Below are 20,470 nucleotides of genomic sequence, written 5' to 3' on the forward strand. Positions count from 1 at the left end.
AGATGTGACAGTTTTCATGGCCCAGAAGATGTGGTGGTGGTCACCAATGTGAATGGCTTTAAGTTCAAGATCGCTATTGCTCAAGAAATATAAAAATACAAGTGGGGCCTGCAACAAAGCCTTGCTGTGTACAGTGCTCCTGTTCAGTATTCCATTCATTCTAGTTATTTTACAGAATACTCTTCAGTTTCTTTCCCCCTCAGTTTTCATTCCCTCGCTTCCCAAGACATTGTAGGGCAACTAAGCATGCTCAGTCCTCATTTAGCTATTGTTGGGGTTCTTGACTCACCTTCCTACTTCGTTCCCTAAACATTTTTTCTACTTCGGTACACCTTGTGTGCCTAACCAGCTGATGTTGACTGCTGCTCTTCTGCCTGGTGCCGTGTTTGCAGAGCTTCAGAGCTTGTCCACTGCTGTGTGGTGCCACAAGGAAACAACTTTGAGGCAGAAGTCCAGATTCCATTCAGCGGAATGACAACTCCCAAATGCAGCAGGGTTGTCTTATCTCATTTTGAAGAGTGCATGGCAAAGTACATTACCATCAAAAGAGAGCCTTCCCACCTCCACCCAGTCAATAAAACTACTAAGTTTATAAGAGATGAAGCCAAGTGATTCTTAAGCAGTTCTGAGTTCATTTCAAACTTATTTTCTATGTCCAGAAGTCTACAAGAACATCAGATTTATGCTATGTGACTAGCCAACCTTATATGTAATCATTGGTAATCATTCCCACATAGATCTCTTTTGAAATTCTTGTTTCTGCTTGGAACTTAACTTTGTTTCTACATATGGAGTGTGAGTCAGGATGAAGTAAGTGCTAAACAGGTGTATAATTAATTTTTTTGATAATCAAATACCTGAAGTGTTACTTACTGTAGCCCTAGCTTATATTCAGCTTCATATCTTGAGATGTTCATAGTGATAATGAAATAATAGACATGATTAAAAATACAGCAGATAAATGTTTTGAAAACACTAGCAATGTTTATCATATCTTTCGTTTTTGTGTAATTTAAATATTGTATGATTCAATGTATGTACCTTTAATCATATATATTTACAAAAAACGTTTCAAATGCTACTTCTGTTGAACAACTATTAATTAATATTTCTAAGAATTCAATTTCTCTCCCTCTCTTTCACCACTGGTAACTTAAACTAGCACATCAGCTTGTATTATCGATCTGCATTGAGAAGAATAAGGGTTGTCTTCGACTTGTTGGAAGTTATTTAAGATTATCCTAAGATTCTATCTATAAGGAGGCAACTTTGTAATTGCAATGTCAAAATATACTACAGATGAAGAAGGCAAACTACTGTGAAGACTTGCTTAATGTTAATTTAGGAAATTTGAATTAAGTGTTGATATTTAATATTCTAGTTCCGACTAAATTTAGATAAAAAGAATGCTGACTCAGCAGGTGATGAACTTGATGGTGAATAGATTGACAGTAATGAGACAATAATGAGCTAAGCTGGGGAGGGGGTATCTTTTTTAGTTTAAAGATATTGGCAGATATTATCCAGTGTTGTTTAAATATCATTTCTCATTATTTTGATTTTTTTCTACAAAAAGCACTGTCTAAGAGTCCACCCTAAAGGGCTTAAACTCTGGCTAAGAGACATCTGATTTTGAGGTTCTGCTTTGTAAAACCTGGAAGGTTTGCGAGTTGCTTTTTGTGGTATGGCAAATGTGCTCTGTATATCTTCAGAATACTATTATTTACTATTGCCTGCCTTTCTTTTTCAGAACAAATTTTGATTCTGAAAACTGAAGAGCCTTGGGTGTAATTAAGCCCCTTCTTCTAAATTCAGGTGGTTTTTGTCTCCTCAGGCCAACATAAAATCAAGTTCATTCCTGAGATGGTGGGGCCTATGTTAGAAATGACACTGATCCCTGAAACTGAACTTAGAAAAGCTACCATTCCAATATTCTTCGATATGATGCAGTGCGAGTTTCATTCTACCAGTACCAGAGGCTTTCAGATGGTAAGTACATTTTGTTTACAGAGTACCAAACTAGTATTTTCTTTTGTCCAAGGAAGATTCACAAAGCAAATTTTATTTTATCTGTATGAAGCAGACTGACACAACTTGTAACCCCACAACCTGTGACCTACATCTATAGTTTTGCCACCTGCATGCCTATAAGGAACTAATGGAGCCATGAACAGAACACATTGCCAAAGAAAGCTTGGTGTTCCCTTCTGTCATTGCTGGGATGTTGCAAGCAAATTCAGTTGTCACCCTGCTCAAAGTGGGCTATACATCTAGCCCTGATTTTGCTACCAGAATAGTCAGTTCTTTGGCATCCCTTCTCAGTTTCTCATCCCTAATAGGGGCGTTGAAAGGCTCCTTATACTGCATCCGATTATTGGTTGATCTAGCTCAGTAAAGTCTACACTGGCAGTAGCTCCCAAGGGTTTCAGGCTGTGATTTTTCCTAGTCTTGCCTGCGTTTTCAACCTAGAACCTTTTGCATGTGCACTACCACCAGGTTACAGCTGTGCAGCCCTGGAAACAAATGTGGCTAGACTGTCTTCTTTCCATTCAAAAAGGCACTCACACAAGGATTGCTATCCTGCTGTTTAAATTACCTGCCAGAAAGACAATTATCTAACCTTATTAGTCATATCAACAAAGTTTAAATTAGCTCCCTTTTTACAGCAGACCTACAATGTGTGAGGGAGGAATATTTCACAGCACTTTAATTTGAAAACATGAAGTCCTATATCATTCTCAGACAACTGTTATATGAAATATACTCTTATTTCAGTCTCTTTCTTTCTTTCTTTCTTTCTTTCTTTCTTTCTTTCTTTCTTCTGTGTTCTGTAAGAATGACATGAGATTAATAATCCTCAGAGCTAAACCTTTTCTGTTGTCACTGAGTTTACATGATCAGTTTTTCTAGGGAAACGTTAATCCAGCAGGAAATAAAATACATGTTCATGTCATTCTCCCATAGTTTCCTGTGCAAAATGCACCTGATATATGGCAGAACCACATGTAAGGCAATATTACTTTTCAACAGCTAAATTTTACAAGAGTGCATATCAGGTTCACCAAACTGGGGAGAGGGGAGGTGTTTGTGTGAACAAATAACCTTGGAAATCCTATTGGGTAGCAATTCCTTGGAGAATTGATTACATGAACTCAGTCTTGGCACCAGAGTAGGTAATTACTTTGTAAGTAAAGATTTTCTATGATGGGAGTTGCCTTCGTCTTTACAGCTTCTCTCCACTTTGTCGTCGGGCAGAATAACAGCCACAAGTAGCAATAACTGATTTAGCAGGTTTGGTCCTGCTCCTGCTAATGTAAGAGAGAGCAGTCTCATGGCGGGGGGTGGGGAGGGGAGGGACAAGCCTAGTCAGATGAAATCAAGGCACCACAATTTGCGTCCTTTATCTTAATCTTTATTTCACCTCATCTCCTTTCTTTGCACATCCTTTGTGGTTTTAGCATCTGAAAGCAAGCCTGAAAAGTAGTATCCATTTTGTGAGCCATTGTTTTTGTTCTAAATTATCTTTCGTCACTCTTGGTTTGGCACACCCTGTTCTGTTTCTCCATTTTTATGGAAAGCTCTTTCTCCAAGGAGCTCAGGGTAGCCTACAAGATTGCACACACACAAAAGCAAACTTTGTTCTTGTTTAGTCGTGTCCGACTCTTCATGACCCCATGGACCAGAGCATGCCAGGCACTCCTGTCTTCCACTGCCTCCCGCAGTTTGGTCAAACTCATGCTGGTAACTTTGAGAACACTATCCAACCATCTCGTCCTCTGTCGTCCCCTTCTCCTTGTGCCCTCCATCTTTCCCAACATCAGGGTCTTTTCCAGGGAGTCTTCTCTTCTCATAAGATGGCCATTTCACAACAGCCCGTGAGGTAGGTTTGATTGAGAAATCGGCCCAATATCACTCAGCAAGCTATACATAATTGAGTGAAGTTTTGAACCTCAGTCACACAGAGGATGATCACACATTGGGTATACCTGGCTTATTTTCATTGTTCAAATTATTTCTATCATACACATACATTTAAAATCATGCACATGAGATGATAATATTTCCACCAGTGCTGTATTTTTTATTTTTTATTTTTTTTTTGGGGGGGGAGTGAAAATAAGAAGTTTGCTTGAATTGGTGCTGTTATCTGCAAAGCTGTGCTGTGCAAAAGTTGTACAGTGAAAGCCGTGTCTCAAATGGTTAACTGCCTATGTTCTGCACAAAAGCTTTGGGTTTAACTCTGCACACTCACAGTGTCTGGGAAGGCTAAAAGCTTTGCGCATTTGGGATGTTAATGAAAGGTTATGTCTTTCCTACTTTCATGGTGCATTTTGCAAGGCTAGTGCAGCTCCAATGCTCTGTACCATATCCAGGATGCATACCTCAAAGGAGACCAAAGCCTAAGGGCAGAAATAGCTGCAGTACTTTACAGGATCAAGTGCACTGATTTGGTATGCCCAGAAGCCACGTAAAGTTTGTCACAATCCCCATGCTGATCATCCAGATGTAGCCTTAAGTCAAGTAGGTATTCCTACGGTTTTTGCATACAAGCATGTATCCTGCATCCATCTGCCATCGGCAGCTGTCAGAAATTGTGCTGGGAGTCTAGGAGGTCAAAGCAGGAGCCAAACCTGTGGAACCAGGTCAGGAGCCAATCAGCAAACAAACACAGAAGAACTTGAGCAGGAAGACTCTAATAGGTCTTTCCTATTTCAGAGGACCACTAGCCAGCTTGCGTGGACAGGGCCAATACCGAGCCTGAGAATACTTCCCAGTGTAGGAAGATGCCCCCAAATGCATTTCTGGGGGGCTGACCACATGGGGAGCTATGTTCAGAACGAAGTGCTCCCAGTTTTAATTCCCATGGCTTCTGACAGGAGACTACATAAGAACAGCCCTGCTGTTTTAGACTATTTCCTCCAGCGTTCTGTTACCCACAATGAGGTACCAGCCAGGTGCTCCATGGATATTCCTAGATAAGCCATAATAGACAAGGCCTTCCGTGTTATTCCTTCCCAATATTTAGATCTGAACATGGAATCTCTAGCTACCGTGGCCAATATAATGAATTCATCTAATGTGTAAAACACAACAGTTAGTAGCAGTTACCATTTTGTTATAATTTATTCCATAAAATAATCTAATCGTGGTCTCTCTCTCTCTCTCTCTCTCTCTCTCTCTCTCTGTGTGTGTGTGTGTGTGTATACAGATGTTTTCTTTCTGTCTTAATCTTACTTCCTAGAAGTAAGCTAAGAGAAGTATCCTCAAAGAACTTGCAACCAAGTAAAAGTATTGTGCAAATCTATCTTTCAGCAATATGCAACATCCATTTGTATATCCATCTTGTGTCATAAAAAGCAAACAGAGCCCTGCAAATAAAATATAAAAAAACACACAGGGATATAAAATAAACAAATGGATAATACACATGATTGCTAACACAAAACTACTGATGCAAATAAAGCACCTCTGGCTAGAGTTCTGTTATGAAAAGCAGGTAATTGGGTTGGGACTGTCAGCAAGAAGAAGCAGAGGATCTTTTTATTCAATTCTAGAAGTTGACAATAAATTGTAATATCAATGAGGCGGCACTGTCTTATCTAGTTGTCAGTTGATGTTTTAACTTCTATTTCCCCAGGACTTGAAAATTAATAATTGCTGTTTGCAGTACATATCACTGCTCCTGGAAGCACCATAAAATATTTAGAAACCCTAATGAAGTACTTAACTGTGTAATCTTATACATATCTACTCAGAAGTAAATCCAGTTTAGTTCAGTGGGACTTACTCCCTGGTAAGTGTGTATAGGATTGCAACCCAAGTCACATGGGTGGTATGTAAATAGGTATGCAAAGGGTGGGGGTCATAAAGCAATGATGTTGCAGGTCTTAAGGGAACTGCAGGACGGGTTAAATAACATGATCATGCAAATCAGTCTTTTTACCATTGTCTGACATCCAGCTCTCCTTAATTAAATGCACCACATAATTAATGGACTTTGTTGAATCTGATAGACTAAAAAGGATTATAGATGCTAACATTTTACCTCCCTTCCAAGAGGTGTTAACATGAATTTCTAATAAGACTCAGCTCAGCATAACACTTCTAGCTTTGTTTGTGAAGGATAAGTATACCTCTACTATGCAGACTATGACAAATGCTCCCCTTGGTCATAGCGGTGATTATTGGCCAATAGACAAACAATAGCATTTGTATCCTTGTGAATAGTTTCTGATTGAGTTGTTTTATTTACAAAATAAATTGAAAATCACTAGCAAAGAAAAATTTCAGCACCACTAGATACACAGCTCTGGGAAAAGGGAGATTTTGATGCATCCTGTTAAATCAAATCATGGAGCACAATGATTTTTGTAAGCTACTCTGCAATAATGTCGTAACTATGATGGAGCATGGAAATTACTGACCTGCCACTAGGGTTCAAAGTAGGAAAGGGAAACAAATTGTATGACAATAATCTCATCCCATTTTATTTTGCAGAAGAATTTCATATGTTTTTGCTATGTTGTTTTATACATTTAGAGGTAGCTTTTGTGCATTGTATTTTATGCTCTTCTAAACTTCTGAAAAATGAAGGCTTGAAAACTAAGCAAAAATATCTTAAGGACAATCTTGTTGTGCCATACCAAAGATCTAGCTTGTGAGAGGTTTGATAGATTACATTAATTTATTGGTGTGCAGCAAAAAGTTGGTGTATGTGTGTGTTTAAATTCTAAGTTTCCTTCCTTGGCCTCAAACTCTCACAGAAAGCCTAAGCCTCCTGTTACCTCATCAGAGGATGGATGCATTTTCTTCTTGCTTTTCCCTTCATGCTTTCTGGCTGTTACAGAAATAACTAATCAGACACTGCATTTGAAGTTCTCAAGTGATTATGTGCAATCGTAATCTTTACTTAAAGGTAAAGGGACCCCTGACTATTAGGTCTAGTCACGGACGACTCTGGGGTTGCAGCATTCATCTTGCTTTATTGGCCAAGGGAGCCTTCATACAGCTTCCAGGTCATGTGGCCAGCATGACTAAGCCACTTCTGGCGAACCAGAGCAGCGCACGGAAATGCCGTTTACCTTCCCGCCGGAGCAGTACCTATTTATCTACTTACACTTTGACGTGCTTTCAAACTGCTAGGTTGGCAGGAGCAGGGACTGAGAAACAGGAGCTCACCCTGTCACGGGGATTCGAACCGCCGACCTTCTGATCGGCAAGCCCTGGGCTCTGTGGTTTAACACCCCAGTCTTTACTTACCCCACCTCAAAACTGCCACATAAATAATTGCATGGTAAGGAACATGATGTCACTTTTTTATTCTTCATAGGATAGTTAAAAGATGGGAAAATACATATTTGAGGGACAGTAGTTTGGGATTGAACAGTGTAATACTTCACTCCAAGGGTTTTTTCTCTCTGCAATTATACTGCCAGCTTTGTTCTAATGTGGTGCTACTAATGTGGTTCTGAGTGGTTCCACAAGTTTCACAGGAATCTCCTTGGACCTTTTTGTGATGTAATTAGCAATGAGTGACACAACGTCTACCTCCAATGGCATGTGTTGTTGTTGTTTTTTGATTGCTTTCATTCTTTGATGGGTATGTGCTCCCCTACTGTACAAGATCAACATGGGAACATTCATCTGTCTTCTTTTTAAGTGGCAAATGTCAGCACATTTGTCTTAACCACCTCCATCAATCATGCCCCATTATTTGGCTGAAGCTTTTATTTAGTTTTAAGTAATTTTCTGTTTCTTTGGGGGCTATTCATTCAGCCTCTTCTGTGACAGACACCCATCATGATGTAAAAAGAAAGGCAACTGATAAACTACAGAAGGTGTGTTACATCTCATACTGCCCTCATGACCTGTGCATTGGGTGCAGTATAGCTGACATTTTTAAAAACTAAAGTCTGATGGGAGTATTGTGCAAATACAAAAATGCAGTTAGGGCACTCTTTATGCATAAAGGTTCAGAGTGCTCATGGATTCAGACTGTGTTATAATTAATTTATACTATTACAGAACTGATGGAGGTTGCCTATGTAGATATGTGTGTTTTATTTTAATGTTTGGTGGCTTGTACATACCCCAATAAATAAATTCAAATTTATTTCCACCAAATGCGAGAAGCCGGGGACCAGGAGATAAGTGACTTTTAATAGATGGGAAAGCGCGCAGAGATTATGAGGATGGAGAAAATTCCAAGCATGTGAAAGGGCAAGCAGAAAGGGATGACAACAATGAAAAAATAGACACACGGGTCATATTAGGACAAGTCTAACAAGAGAAGGTGCCAAGTGGGGCTGCAAAGTGTAATCATAGCTACAGGGAAGGGCAAAACTGCGAGAGAAGAGAAAAGCAACTGGAACGAAGTGAAAAAAATTAGACAGATGAAAGAAAATAACGAAGGAAAAAAACAGGATGCATTTGCCTCCCTGGACTCTCTTTTACTCCCTGGACTCTCTTTGACTCACACCATCTTTGGAAGCTGGTGCTGATAAGTGCTGTCAAGCCCTGGGAATGTCCATAGCTGATGCTTTAGAGATAATAATATAATAAACATAGAACTGTGTGTGTATGGAACGAAACAGCTACTTGGCCAACTGAGATATTCAAATAACCCAAGATGTAAGGAGGTGCTGCCTCAGTTTCTTTGCTTCACCAGTGGGATCCCTACCTCATCCATGGTGAGGCAGGTATGATATTTGCCCTTGGGAACAAGCAGATTCCCCTTTCTTCCTGCCGCTTCAAGAATTAATAAGAACTCTTAATGTCAGGTGAGAGGCATCATTTATTAACACAGTTGCTAGCTGGATATGCAGTCATTAAGCTGCACATTGATGTGTTGCATAAAGCTTTGCTTGAGACAGTTGCGTAGAAATAGCAAAAAACAAAACAAAACCAAAAACCTTTTCTCCAATGTAGAAGTTGGATAATAGATGTGATGGGTGAGCTCCTCCAGGCTTGCCTTCTGGCTAACTCAATTTTTCACTGCTTTCTCAAAGAACTGGGAAGAGCTTACCCCCAACTCTTGCTGCTGGTTCCTCCTGCGTACTTTAGGCCTGAGTGTGAACAACAATCCAGGAACAACCAGGCCCTAACGATAAGGTTTGGTGACACCAGTGAATGCTCACATCACAGTGACCAATTAGAAGCAGGGCACAAGATGCTCAGCTTCAGCTTATAATTGTTGATTACTTTCTCAACTGAGAAAGTTTGCATTTCAAAGCCACCCTCAAATTGTGGCACCATCACCAGAAAGCAGGGGGGGAAACCCTTTCGGAGCACCATCATTTTTGTTTAATTTTAAGCTCGCAGCAATCTCTTCCTTTCCATACTGAGCCCGTAAGTTAACTATGGAGAAGAATGAAGGTCTATAGCTGAAAATGTGGGACTTGCAACCCTAGAGTTGCACTTCACATGCTGCCCTAGCCATGTGGCCCTAGAACAAATCAGCCCTGTGTGAAAGGTGGGAGCTTCTGTTGTATACCCACATATACCCATCTTTACATCTCAAGAACAGCCAATATGCTGTAAAAACAATGTTTACAGTACACCAAACTTGTCTCCCAAATGAAACCAACATGGCTGTAGTTTCCTTAAGTAGAACTTGAAGCAATTTGCATTTAGTTTCCCATGATGGAGTGGTTTTAGTGTCATCAAAATGTCAGAGATTTTTTTTTATAATTTTCCTCTCCGCATACCAGCCATCTCATACGAATAGATAATCAGCCAGTGGATAATTTCTGCAGCAAGTGTCAAAGAAGGCAATTCCATTTTTGTACCCTATTAGAGAATCTGCGAAGATTTGTGACTTCTCTTCTGTACTATATTGCTTTAAACTACTACTTGGCATGCTCTTTCACTATAGGGATGCACCTCTGAGCCTGCACTGCAAGGAGTGGATTGGATTATTCCTCTCTCTCTCTCTCATTTTAATTTCCTTCCTTGAACCAGTACATTTATTACATTAAAGAATTGCATTGCCTCACTGGGGGCACAGAAGGTCAAATAACAATTTATCTTGCAGTTGCATTTTAATCCTTTTTCACTGAGGGCCTTCCCCCCGCCGGTTTTTTAATATCTTTCCAGCCTTAGCTTTCTAAAACAGCAGAAGGATACATATGGAGTGTCTAGAACTCCATAAACATGGTCATGTGTCCACTGTGCAGTCGTTTGACACCCCGTGACGCCCAGCCTTCTTGTAATGTCACCAGAAGCTGGGATCCCCTGGCTTGAAAAGTCATAAAGCCAAGGCTACTTGAGACAATGTGTTGGCAAGAGGTGGAACTGCAAGGGTTTGTACTTCTACCTTTGCTTCTCCTTTGGCAACTATTTCCAAACAAAACCGTCTGTGTGGTCTTGATAGAAAGAAATCACTCCGAATCATGGCTCTTAAGGTGGGAGCTTATATGGCTTAGATGGCCATCTAATGCTTCATTATCCATTTTCTGCAAATTCCTTGGAAGCCCTAGAAACATAACAAAATAGCGCAAAGTAATTTAACATTATTTATTTATTTGCAGGTTTTTTTTTATATCCCTTTCAGGCAGATTGCACAAAGCAGCTTATATAAGATGATTACAACAACAAACATAGATTTATTTATTTTAAAGTTACAATAGAAAGGAAAGATGCTGTTGCTGCATCTTTTCTACTCATCTCAGGGGAAAATGGTCCATCAGATGACATTGTGGTGATGGTTGCGGGGAAGGAGAAGCCGCTCCACATGTATTCAAGCTGCATGTATCCTAGGTACAAAATTTGGAGGATCCATGGAGAATCTTGAATTCTTTGGGAACCGAAAGCCAATATCCTTTAATTTGCCAAACTTGGGTCTCCAGCTGTTTTGGGACTACAACCCCCATTATACCTAGATAGCAGGACCCAGTGGTCAGGGATGGTGGGAATTGTAGTCCAAAATCAGCTGGAGACTCAAGTTCTGGAAATCCTGCATCAGTCCCTCCAATATGAGACTTGGGTGATCCTGTCCCTATTTTCTTGGGAAGGAAAACACAAAGTGGTCTGATGCTCAGGAGGCTTCCAAGATTTAGAGAATGGTAAGTAGGTCGGGGGGGGGGGAGATGAAGGGGGAGCGGAAAGCTTGAACGCCTAACAGTTGACAGGATTTTGGAGGGGCAGATTAGGTTAGGTGGATGTGGCTCACTTCCTTCCCTACACTATATGGGAAGTTATTAAGCTGTGGGCTGTGGTTGAACTTCAATGGGTCCATGAACTCGGGTGCAAAAAAGATAAATGAATTCCAATGCAATACAATAAATTGTATGCAGAACTTGGTTTGTGCATGAAGATTCATAACCTCCATCAGATTCTGAAATGGGTCCATGAAAGGTTAAGAACCACTACTATATAGGGAGATTTGAGGGGGGGGATGTTGCATTTTCCCTTTCTCACACATTGAACCTTTCTTCCCCTCTCTATACAGAAATATAGTGGCTATATTTTGATCTGGAAGCTTTTAGCTAGTTCAGGGGGGCCAGTCCACTGTCCCTCAGACCTTGTGGGGGGCCGGATTATATTTTGAAAAAAAGAAGAATGAATTCCTATGCCCCACAAATAACCCAGAGATGCATTTTAAATAAAAGCACACATTCTACTCATGTAAAAACATGCTGATTCCAGGACCGTCCACAGACTGGATTTAGAAGGTGATTGGGCTGGATCCAGCCCCAGGGCCTTAGTTTGCCTAACCATGAGTTAGTTTATAGTGCAGCTGGGCAGGTTTTAGAAGGGAGAGAATTCCACCTTCTGAAATGTCCCCCCCAGCCACCCTTGATGTGAACCCACCCTTACACCAAAAGTGTTGTCCAAGCTTCTGTTCCAGTCTTCCTGGAGCCTTGAGGAGGAACATTCTCACACTTCCAACTTCTGTTTCAGGTTTCCACTTATATATGTGAAATAGCTAGTTCCAGCATTATGTTTTTGCCCCGTTACAATACGACTAAGAAACAGGAGGTAGGGTGAGATGATTTAGATTGGCGTAGACAATGTGGTGCCCTCCAGATGTTGTTTTCATCCCAACTCCCTAGCCAGCATAGCTAAATGAGAGGAATGATGGGAACTGGAGTCCCACAACATCTGTAGGGGACCATGTTGCCACCTGGAGTAGATTAAGGACTGGGGCAGTGTGGATGTGAGGTGGCTTGGCTACTGCAAAATTGGCTACACTACCCTCATTGGAGTGGTGCCTATGTAGTATGAGTATGTCAAGTGCATACCACACAGGTGTTTGTGATCCTCATTGGGTCCTTGCGATATGCATGCACCCTGTTCCCCCCCCCCCCACATATCATAGTGACCAGCATCTTGCAGGTATATGACATATAAAGTTCCAAATGGACACTTAACTGCCATTTTGTGGACTTTGGAAGAGTTCATACCAGGTATATCATAGAGACAGTGTAATGACTGAAGAATGAATGTCTCGAATTCCTTGGAAAAATACTCTGCAGCTATGCAGTTGTTCATAACTGAAAGAGAATAAATTCCTCCATCTCAAAGGTCTGGAGAGTCATGAGTTGCTTTGGGCAGGTACATGTTTACTTCATTCGGTTGAGCTAAGTAAGTCAGGTTTTGTAACTGACACATTTTTACTTGTGAGCCGCCCCCTCACTGATTTGGTGGGTTAGTATTGCTGCACTTCAAATATCTATTTCACATCAAGGAATGTACAGTCGTACCTTGGAAGTTGAACGCCTTGCAAATCAGACGTTTTGGAACCCGAACGTCTGTCGCGACTTCTGTGGCTTCCAATTGGCTGCAGGAGCTTCCTGCAGCCAATCGGAAGCCGTGCCTTGGTTCCCGAACATTTAGGAAGTCGAACGGACTTCCGGAACGGATTCTGTTTGACTTCCAAGGTAGGACTGTAATTCCATTTTCTTCTCCAAAATGTGGCATCTCAAAAGAACATTCCTCCAAAGTGGATTGACTGCTCTTTGCAAACAAAATTTAGCTAGAGTTTACACTGGACTTAAAATCTTTTTGTAAGCATTCCCTGATATATAGTTGCTCAAATATACATGTTTAATAATAATAATAATAATAATAATAATAATAATAATAAATATATTGTTCCTCCTAGTTGGAGTGCACATGCTTGCCATAGAAATCAATTGCTTGGACTCCCTGTGCTATACATCCTTTATTGTGTTGTCATCCTTTATACCACACTGGTGCTGTAAAGGACTTTTAAAGTCCTTTCAGATTTGGTTGTATGCCCAGGTAGAGGCCGTTTTCTATTGCCAGACTACTTTTAGGCAACATCGGTTTGAATGATTGATGCCTCTAATGTATATACTATCTTAGTGACAAGTAAGTCCCAAACCTGTAATCATTTTGAATTATGCACATTATTTGCATAATTTATTATGATATGAACACTTGAGGTTTCATTAAAATTCGAAGGTGGCTTTTTCCTCTTTAGTTAGGAGAAGTAGTACAAATAAATGAAAAGTTGGGATAAGCAGAGTGGATTTTAGAAGCAATCAGTGTATGTAAGAGGAAATTTGGAAGGCACAAAATGGAATTAGAAGACATAAGGGCTAAAAAATAAATCAAAAAATCACCACCCTAGTTAAAGAATTAGAAGACATAAGGGCTAAAAAATAAATTAAAAAAATCACCACCCTAGTTAAAGAATTAGAAGACATAAGGGCTAAAAAATAAATCAAAAAAATCACCACCCTAGTTAAAATCACTACAAGATCCCCTGTAGTATCTGGGCCTTGAGTGCATTTACCTCACATGTTGACAGATTCTATATAACCATGCCTGCCTTTCTCCCACTCTGTCATGCTGGAGTCAGACACAGGTCAGCACGAAAGACACAGGGTAGTGGAATTAACTCTTTATTCAAGGAAGCAACATACAACTCAGCAACCCTTCCCAGTAGGCCTTGCCTTCCACTCTTTCTAAGGCTCCTCCTCTCTCGGATGTTTCCTTGTGTCTGCGTACCTCTGGCCTCTGTTCTGTTCTCCTCATTTTCCTGTGCATTATTGGAGACCAGGAGGGGAGCTTGTCTCAGCAGAAGGGGGGGGGGAGCGTTCCCTGGATTCTTCAGCAGCCGCTTGCGCTCCTTCCTCTGTTTGGAGTCTGAACTGCTTTCTGTCACCAGCTCTTCCTGCTCACTAAACCCTGTCTCCCCTTCAGCATCCAACCCCTTCGCCCAATCTTCTCCCTCCCACCGCCAATCCCCAGGCTCTGAGCCTTCCTCTGGAGGTTCCCTTGGGGGTTCTGCAGCTGGTGTGTCCCACCATTCTTTGTCTAGCCAATCCCTGACACCCTCACTAACATTGCATCTCAATATATAGTTTAGTCACTGAACTATAACGATGCTCCCCAGATGTGTATGATTGCAGTCTTTATGCCCTTTATTTTTTATTTTATCTACTAATTAAATTCTTTTTATCTATTAAAACATTTCCAACCAGCCCTATATCAATTGATCTTAGGGTGGGGTGCACATATAAAATAGGGATAGCCAACACAGTGGCCTCCAGATGATGATGGACTCCAAGTCCCATCAGCCCCAACCAGTATTTGTCAAGGATGATGAGACATGAACAAAATCTGGAGGGAACCATGCTTGCTACCCAAATATAAAACAGTAATTCTACAAAGAGAACAAAAACACAGCCAGCCAGCAATAGTAGTCAGACACTAGTCAGATTCCAATACTAAACTGCAACCAATAAGATCCAAGTTATACGGTATTTATCGAGCATTGTGAAATGGGGAGGGAGAACAGAAGGTGGGGGAACTGCAAAATTCAGAGCCCTGCCAGGCACACAGCAGCAAATTGAAACATGCCCAGCTGCTTTTCATTATGTAACTATCAACATGTGGATAATCTGGGGCTTTTTAAACAGTGCTGCTTTAATCTCATTTCTGTACGTAAGGCTTGTTCACATACAAACCTATGGCTCTGGCTCACACAGTGACCCCTCCCTCCTTTGGTATTCCTGTGCAGCTATTCCCCACCCCACCCCAAATAAGCCTGACTTGTTTTTACATACAAACCTGAGTTTCTGTCTTAAAGCAAACTCTAGTTTGAAGCTGACTTGCTTGGAAACTGACTAGAGCTTGTTTTAAACCACAATTTCTGATTCCTATGTAACAACAAGCTAAGATACCTTGAAACTGAAAGTATCACAACATACTTTTAATGACACGTTGGGTAGGGGGAGCACTCAATCCCAGTGCTTTATCCTGGATCATTCTAGTTCTTGCACAGACTGTTAACCATAGCTTTTTGGAGTGAAAAATGAGGTGCTGGTATTCAGATCTTGTCATGGTTGTCAGCCCAAAATGGCTGCCATGGGCAGAAAGAAAGAAAAGGTGGCACTACTCCTTGCTGGTGCTAACCGTGGTTTCATGCTACATGTGAATTGGCTAGAATGTGATCAAGACCAGATTATGGGTTTGCACATTTATTTGAATTCATGTCCAACCATGGCTTTATGATATAGAAAAAGACCCAGGGAGAACTTTGGGTGTTACCTCATGAAAGGGGAAGGGGAAGAAACAGAGAGGAAAACTTGTTCCTAACATCATTGCATTTATATAAAGTTAAAGCAAGAGAAATAAAATTAGAATCGACTCCATATATCAATCGCATCTGGCCAATGATGCACGCGCACACAAAGGTAACCCTGACCATTAGGTCCAGTCTCGCACACAAATAATTATTAAGTTAATAATTGCTAGGAATTGTTGAACTTTTAAGCGTTCTACTGATTTTTTAAAATTTGTGGTCTTTCTACTCCGAATCTTCAATGCGGAACTAGCACTTAACTTCTCAGCATCAACATGGACCTGCAACTCAAAAGCTCTTCATTTTCCACATTAACAGCCCAATTCTCTGTACACTTACTCACTAGTTTATAACTCTTAGAAATGAGGCTGCAGCATGTCAGATACCTTTAACTGTACAACTATTGATTTAATATTATAATAAAATAAGACTATACGTGTATGAGAAGAATATATTAATAATAATCTGTTGCTTCAGTTACTTGTCATAATGCCACCATCCAATTTAGGATGCTTCTGCCAGAATAAAATTTCCATCCCTATGGTCTTGTTACGCCCTTCTCTTTAACCTCCTGACTAGCTCTTTTCTGCTTCAGCTTACAAATTCCATCCTCCAATGAAATATCTTTGGAGATATCCATTAGATGTGTTCTGAGGTGAGCCAACTTCTCTAGTTCAAATAGATGTTAGGGTGCTCATCCAACTGGATGATGCAATTGGCAGTCCTGCCTAAGGTGTTATATATCATCAGTAATGATGCTTCAAACTGCTTGCATTTGTTGCTATTATAATTATTGTAAAGGACATTGTGTGCCTGTTCGGCGTGTTATTCCCCACCCCTTATTCGGCTAATCAGATACCTTATTTAGATTTTCCTAAAGCAATCGTCTAAGCCCCATTTAACAACATGACCAAGTATTTTCTGAATTGAAAGATCCTCATTGGGCAACAGATCATTACACATGGCCTAATATGAGAGATCTCAAACTGTTAAAAGCCAATCAAGCTGAAAAACAGTGGTCATATATCTTGTTGTGAGCTTTAACAAATCTATGACCCATTGATTTCTACAGTAATAAAATGAAATATTTGCTGTGTGCTGATTATTTATGCTTGTTCTATTTAATTGTAGTTTGAAAATGAGATCATCACAAAGCTGGATCATGAAGTAGAAGGAGGCAGAGGAGATGAACAGTATAAAGTGTTATTTGACAAAATGTAAGTGTTGGTTTAGCAGTGGGATTTGTCTTAGAACACAGTCAAGAGAGATACCAATAAGATTATAATGAACTTAGGAGCCTAGGAATAATTAAAATATGTTAATGATACAAAATATTTAAAATTACACCTTAGTTAAGTTCCTGCTCCCGAGTGTGATTAACAATGTTTTTGTAATTATATTTTCAGTCTCCTGGAACACTGTAGAAAACATAAGTACCTTGCCAAAAATGGTGAAAATTTTGTTAAACTTGTGGTTCGCTTGATGGAGAGACTTCTGGATTACAGAACCATTATGCATGATGAAAACAAGGAAAACCGCATGAGCTGTACTGTCAATGTGCTGGTGAGTGAGAAGAAATGAACTGGCTGAATTTAGAGTGGTCTTGCTAGGAAACATACCTTTTATTATTTTAGCAAGTTAAGAACAACAACCACAACCAATTTTAAAGAGAAACATCATGAAATTAGATGCACATAGTCTTAATAGGAAAAATAGAACTGTTACGATGTTTGACCAAAGCTATTCATTTAAAAAAATATATCAAAAGTGGATTTGCACAATTTTACAATCAGTGTGGCCCAAGTGTTCAGAAATTCAGATAAATATGAAAGCTTTTATCTAAGGATGAGGACGCGAGATGAACTTAGGTGTTCAGAAAAGTTTGATAATCAAAGTTTTAGATCATTGGGCTTCCTCACGACATACTTGATGCTTTAATAAGCTTAGAAATACTTGCAGAATATGCAACTTACTGTTTAAAACTATATCTCTAATTGGTATTTGTACTGCATGAGTGTACTGTTGGTAAACTGAGCTATCGTTTAGGAGGCTATCCGCCTCATTATTTAACTTTTGTGTCAGTAGTAGTGCTATTACTTAATTTGGGGAGGGGAGAGAGTCCTTGGAAGTAGCTATTGATCATGATCTGTAGAGTGAAATGTGGATTGCTTTTAGAAGAGACTGCCTGCTTTTCTGAGTAGAATTAGAGTGACAAGATTCTGCCTGTTGGAAACTTTACAGGATTTTTTGTTTTTAAGGCACTAGGATTGCTTCCATTGCTTTTTCAAAAGTTATAAAGGAAATTAGAGCAATTTATCAAACCGGAAAAGTTTAAGAGGTTTATTTTTCTAGCTCTTCTCTATAACTTGTATTTGTTGCGTTTGCCTTTATTTTCAATTCCCCAGATCCTCACTTCTGAAGTGTATTAATCCATTTGCAGCATGGGTTTGCTGTCATAATCCATCTAAGTACACTACAAGTGCAAGGAAAAGAAGATCCAGTGATAAAATCTAACTTAAGTAAAATAGCCTGGTTATTAAAAAAATGACAAGAGTCCTGTGGCACCTTTAAAGTGTGTGGGCTTTTTAGAGCTACAGGCTACTTTGTTAGATACATGAAGAAGAATCTTCATAGGCTTATGTACAGTGCAGAAGAAACATCAGTGCATGCAAAGGATACAGCGAGCAGGTGGACATGAGGCTTTACTAAGTTGGTCTGTTAGCAAATTGTGTCTCAAATGAGAGATACTTCATAATCACACTATTGGGGGATTTTCTTCCAAGGCAATTTCCACCTTCAGGATCGTTATTTTCCATAAGAGTGGCCCGTTGTTGATGGAATTACTGTAGCATAAAGTATACTTCACTTTCAGATTTCACTCTGAATTCCATCTCAGTCTGTCGAGGTTGAAAACGTTCATCAAGTTCTTGCTATACTGAAAGTTAGAAGGTGTGACAGCAGGAGAAACATGCATTCTTTTTATTAAGTGAATTATTCCTTACCAAATTAAGCATGCAAAGTGCTCTGTTATTTTCTTTCTCATTAATCCTCACAACAGTCCTGTCAAGTTTTTTTTTTAAACTCCAGTACTTAAGAAAGTATTAGATTCAAGAATGTATGATTTATTACCAAAACTACTTTGAAATTTGAAATTTCATTTTAGCACATTATGATGTTTTGTACATTAGAAAGCCGAGAAAAGCTAATGGTGTATGACTTGAAAATGCCCTACCCTGAAAATACTGAATCTCTGCAGTGAAATGTAAAGTACTATTTGCAGATTTCACAGTTATAAGAATGTATGAGCTCCTTTAACCAGGAGCAAGTTTCATGTCACAGTTTGAGGCTAATGTTACGTGGCTATGAGTTTCTAATGTAATAAATATGCCTAATATATGTATGGCTCACTGACAAATCTCTAATGTCTTTTCTTTTCTTTTCTTGTTCCAGAATTTCTACAAAGAGATTGAAAGAGAAGAAATGTACATAAGGTTTGTAAACCTAACTTTATTAGACACTGTGTTTCTTATAAAGCAAGAGGGCTGTGGGATTGCACTAATAAAAGGAACAGCTATCTGTTCTGCGCACATGAGTCTGTAAGATTAATTAAATGTGTTCTTTCGTTCATATGCCCAATATACAATTTGCATTTCTGACTGTTCCTACAATCTTCAAAACTGAGTCTGTGTTCTATTAAGAGAAATGCTAGGATTGGTATGGCTCCTCCTGTTTTTTATAATTAGGTTGATTTTTAAATGTTTAAATATTTAGAATATTGTATATTTTAGGTATATATAGATGTCTAATCTCATGGATTGCTTTCACACCACTTTTCTCCAGAATGGAATCATTTGTTCGCTTAAGGTTGTATCCCACATGAATCATACTTAGAGTAGACCCATTAAAATTGATGGACATAACTTAGGTCCATTACTTTCAATAAGTCTGTTATGAATAAAACTTAATTTTTAATAAAGAATCCAAGCATTAGTGATTAGTTGCTTCCCTGTCTTTTCTATTTGTCTTCTCATTTTCCCTGCCCCAACCTGGAGTTTTTTTTGTAATTAAAACACAGCTGTACTGGATAAAACCTGAATTTACGTTTCTCCCTTCTACCAGCCTTTTAAGTAGCTATTTTTCCTCTTTCTCCTCTTCTTTCATAGGCACTGTTGCTTCTCGCATACTGGCCCTTTTATTTTATTTTGTCCCCCCCCCCTCACTGAAATTGTTTCTGTTCGTTGCTTAGGGGTGCAGGGGGGTGTTTTAATTACTTGTTTCCTCTTTGCAGCTAGACTGATTGCTCATTAATTTTTATTGTACTTTTTATTGTCCCAACTGCATTCTCCCATTCTCTGGTGGGTAGCAAAATCTTGTATCCCCAGGATAGGCTACTAATTACCAAAAAGGTTTGTTATACCATCTGACTACATTCCTTTGAGCAAATCTTCAGAAAGGTATAGAACATATTTGAGATAAAACCTTTTATGCATTTGTACTTTCCATTTTGACCATGCATATGTTAAGAGCAATTTTAGTGATTTTTTAAAAATAGATTTATTTCCCCTTTAACAGTGCAATCCTATGCATGTCTGCTCAGAAGTAAGTTTCATTGAGATCACTGGGACATATTTCCAGGGAAGAGTGTATAGGATTGTAGCCTTAGTTGTGGTAGCAATTTAGCTATGGAGTGGCCAGTGGTTTTCTTGGAGGGCTTCTTGAAACAACAAATTAAATGCCCATTTTAGGAAAGACACACATTTATACCAACATCATAACTTTTTTGTTGCAAATCTCCAGACACCAAGCTATCAAAAAAGAGTTTCAGTTTTATAGACACTGAAGTTACAACCTTATAAAATGCACAAGTACATTATTGTTTGTTGTTGAGTTTCTTGACATGCTGTGTGCTACATA

General features: G+C 39.4%; 1 protein-coding gene across 2 annotated transcripts in view; it reads left to right on the plus strand.

Annotated features, from left to right (window-relative positions):
- The window catches only part of DOCK1 (dedicator of cytokinesis 1), a 352,450-nt gene that overhangs the window by 273,084 nt on the left and 58,896 nt on the right, over positions 1–20,470 (plus strand). For both annotated transcript variants that reach the window (XM_081192827.1, XM_081192828.1), the window contains exons 33-36: positions 1,835–1,989; positions 16,688–16,773; positions 16,963–17,119; positions 19,007–19,047. In XM_081192827.1, the coding sequence (XP_081048953.1) occupies positions 1,835–1,989; positions 16,688–16,773; positions 16,963–17,119; positions 19,007–19,047 (439 nt within the window). The remainder of the gene's footprint in view (positions 1–1,834; positions 1,990–16,687; positions 16,774–16,962; positions 17,120–19,006; positions 19,048–20,470) is intronic.

This window comes from Podarcis bocagei (genome assembly GCF_964188305.1).
Source record: "Podarcis bocagei genome assembly, chromosome: 4".
In the NCBI taxonomy this organism is placed as follows: domain Eukaryota; kingdom Metazoa; phylum Chordata; class Lepidosauria; order Squamata; family Lacertidae; genus Podarcis; species Podarcis bocagei.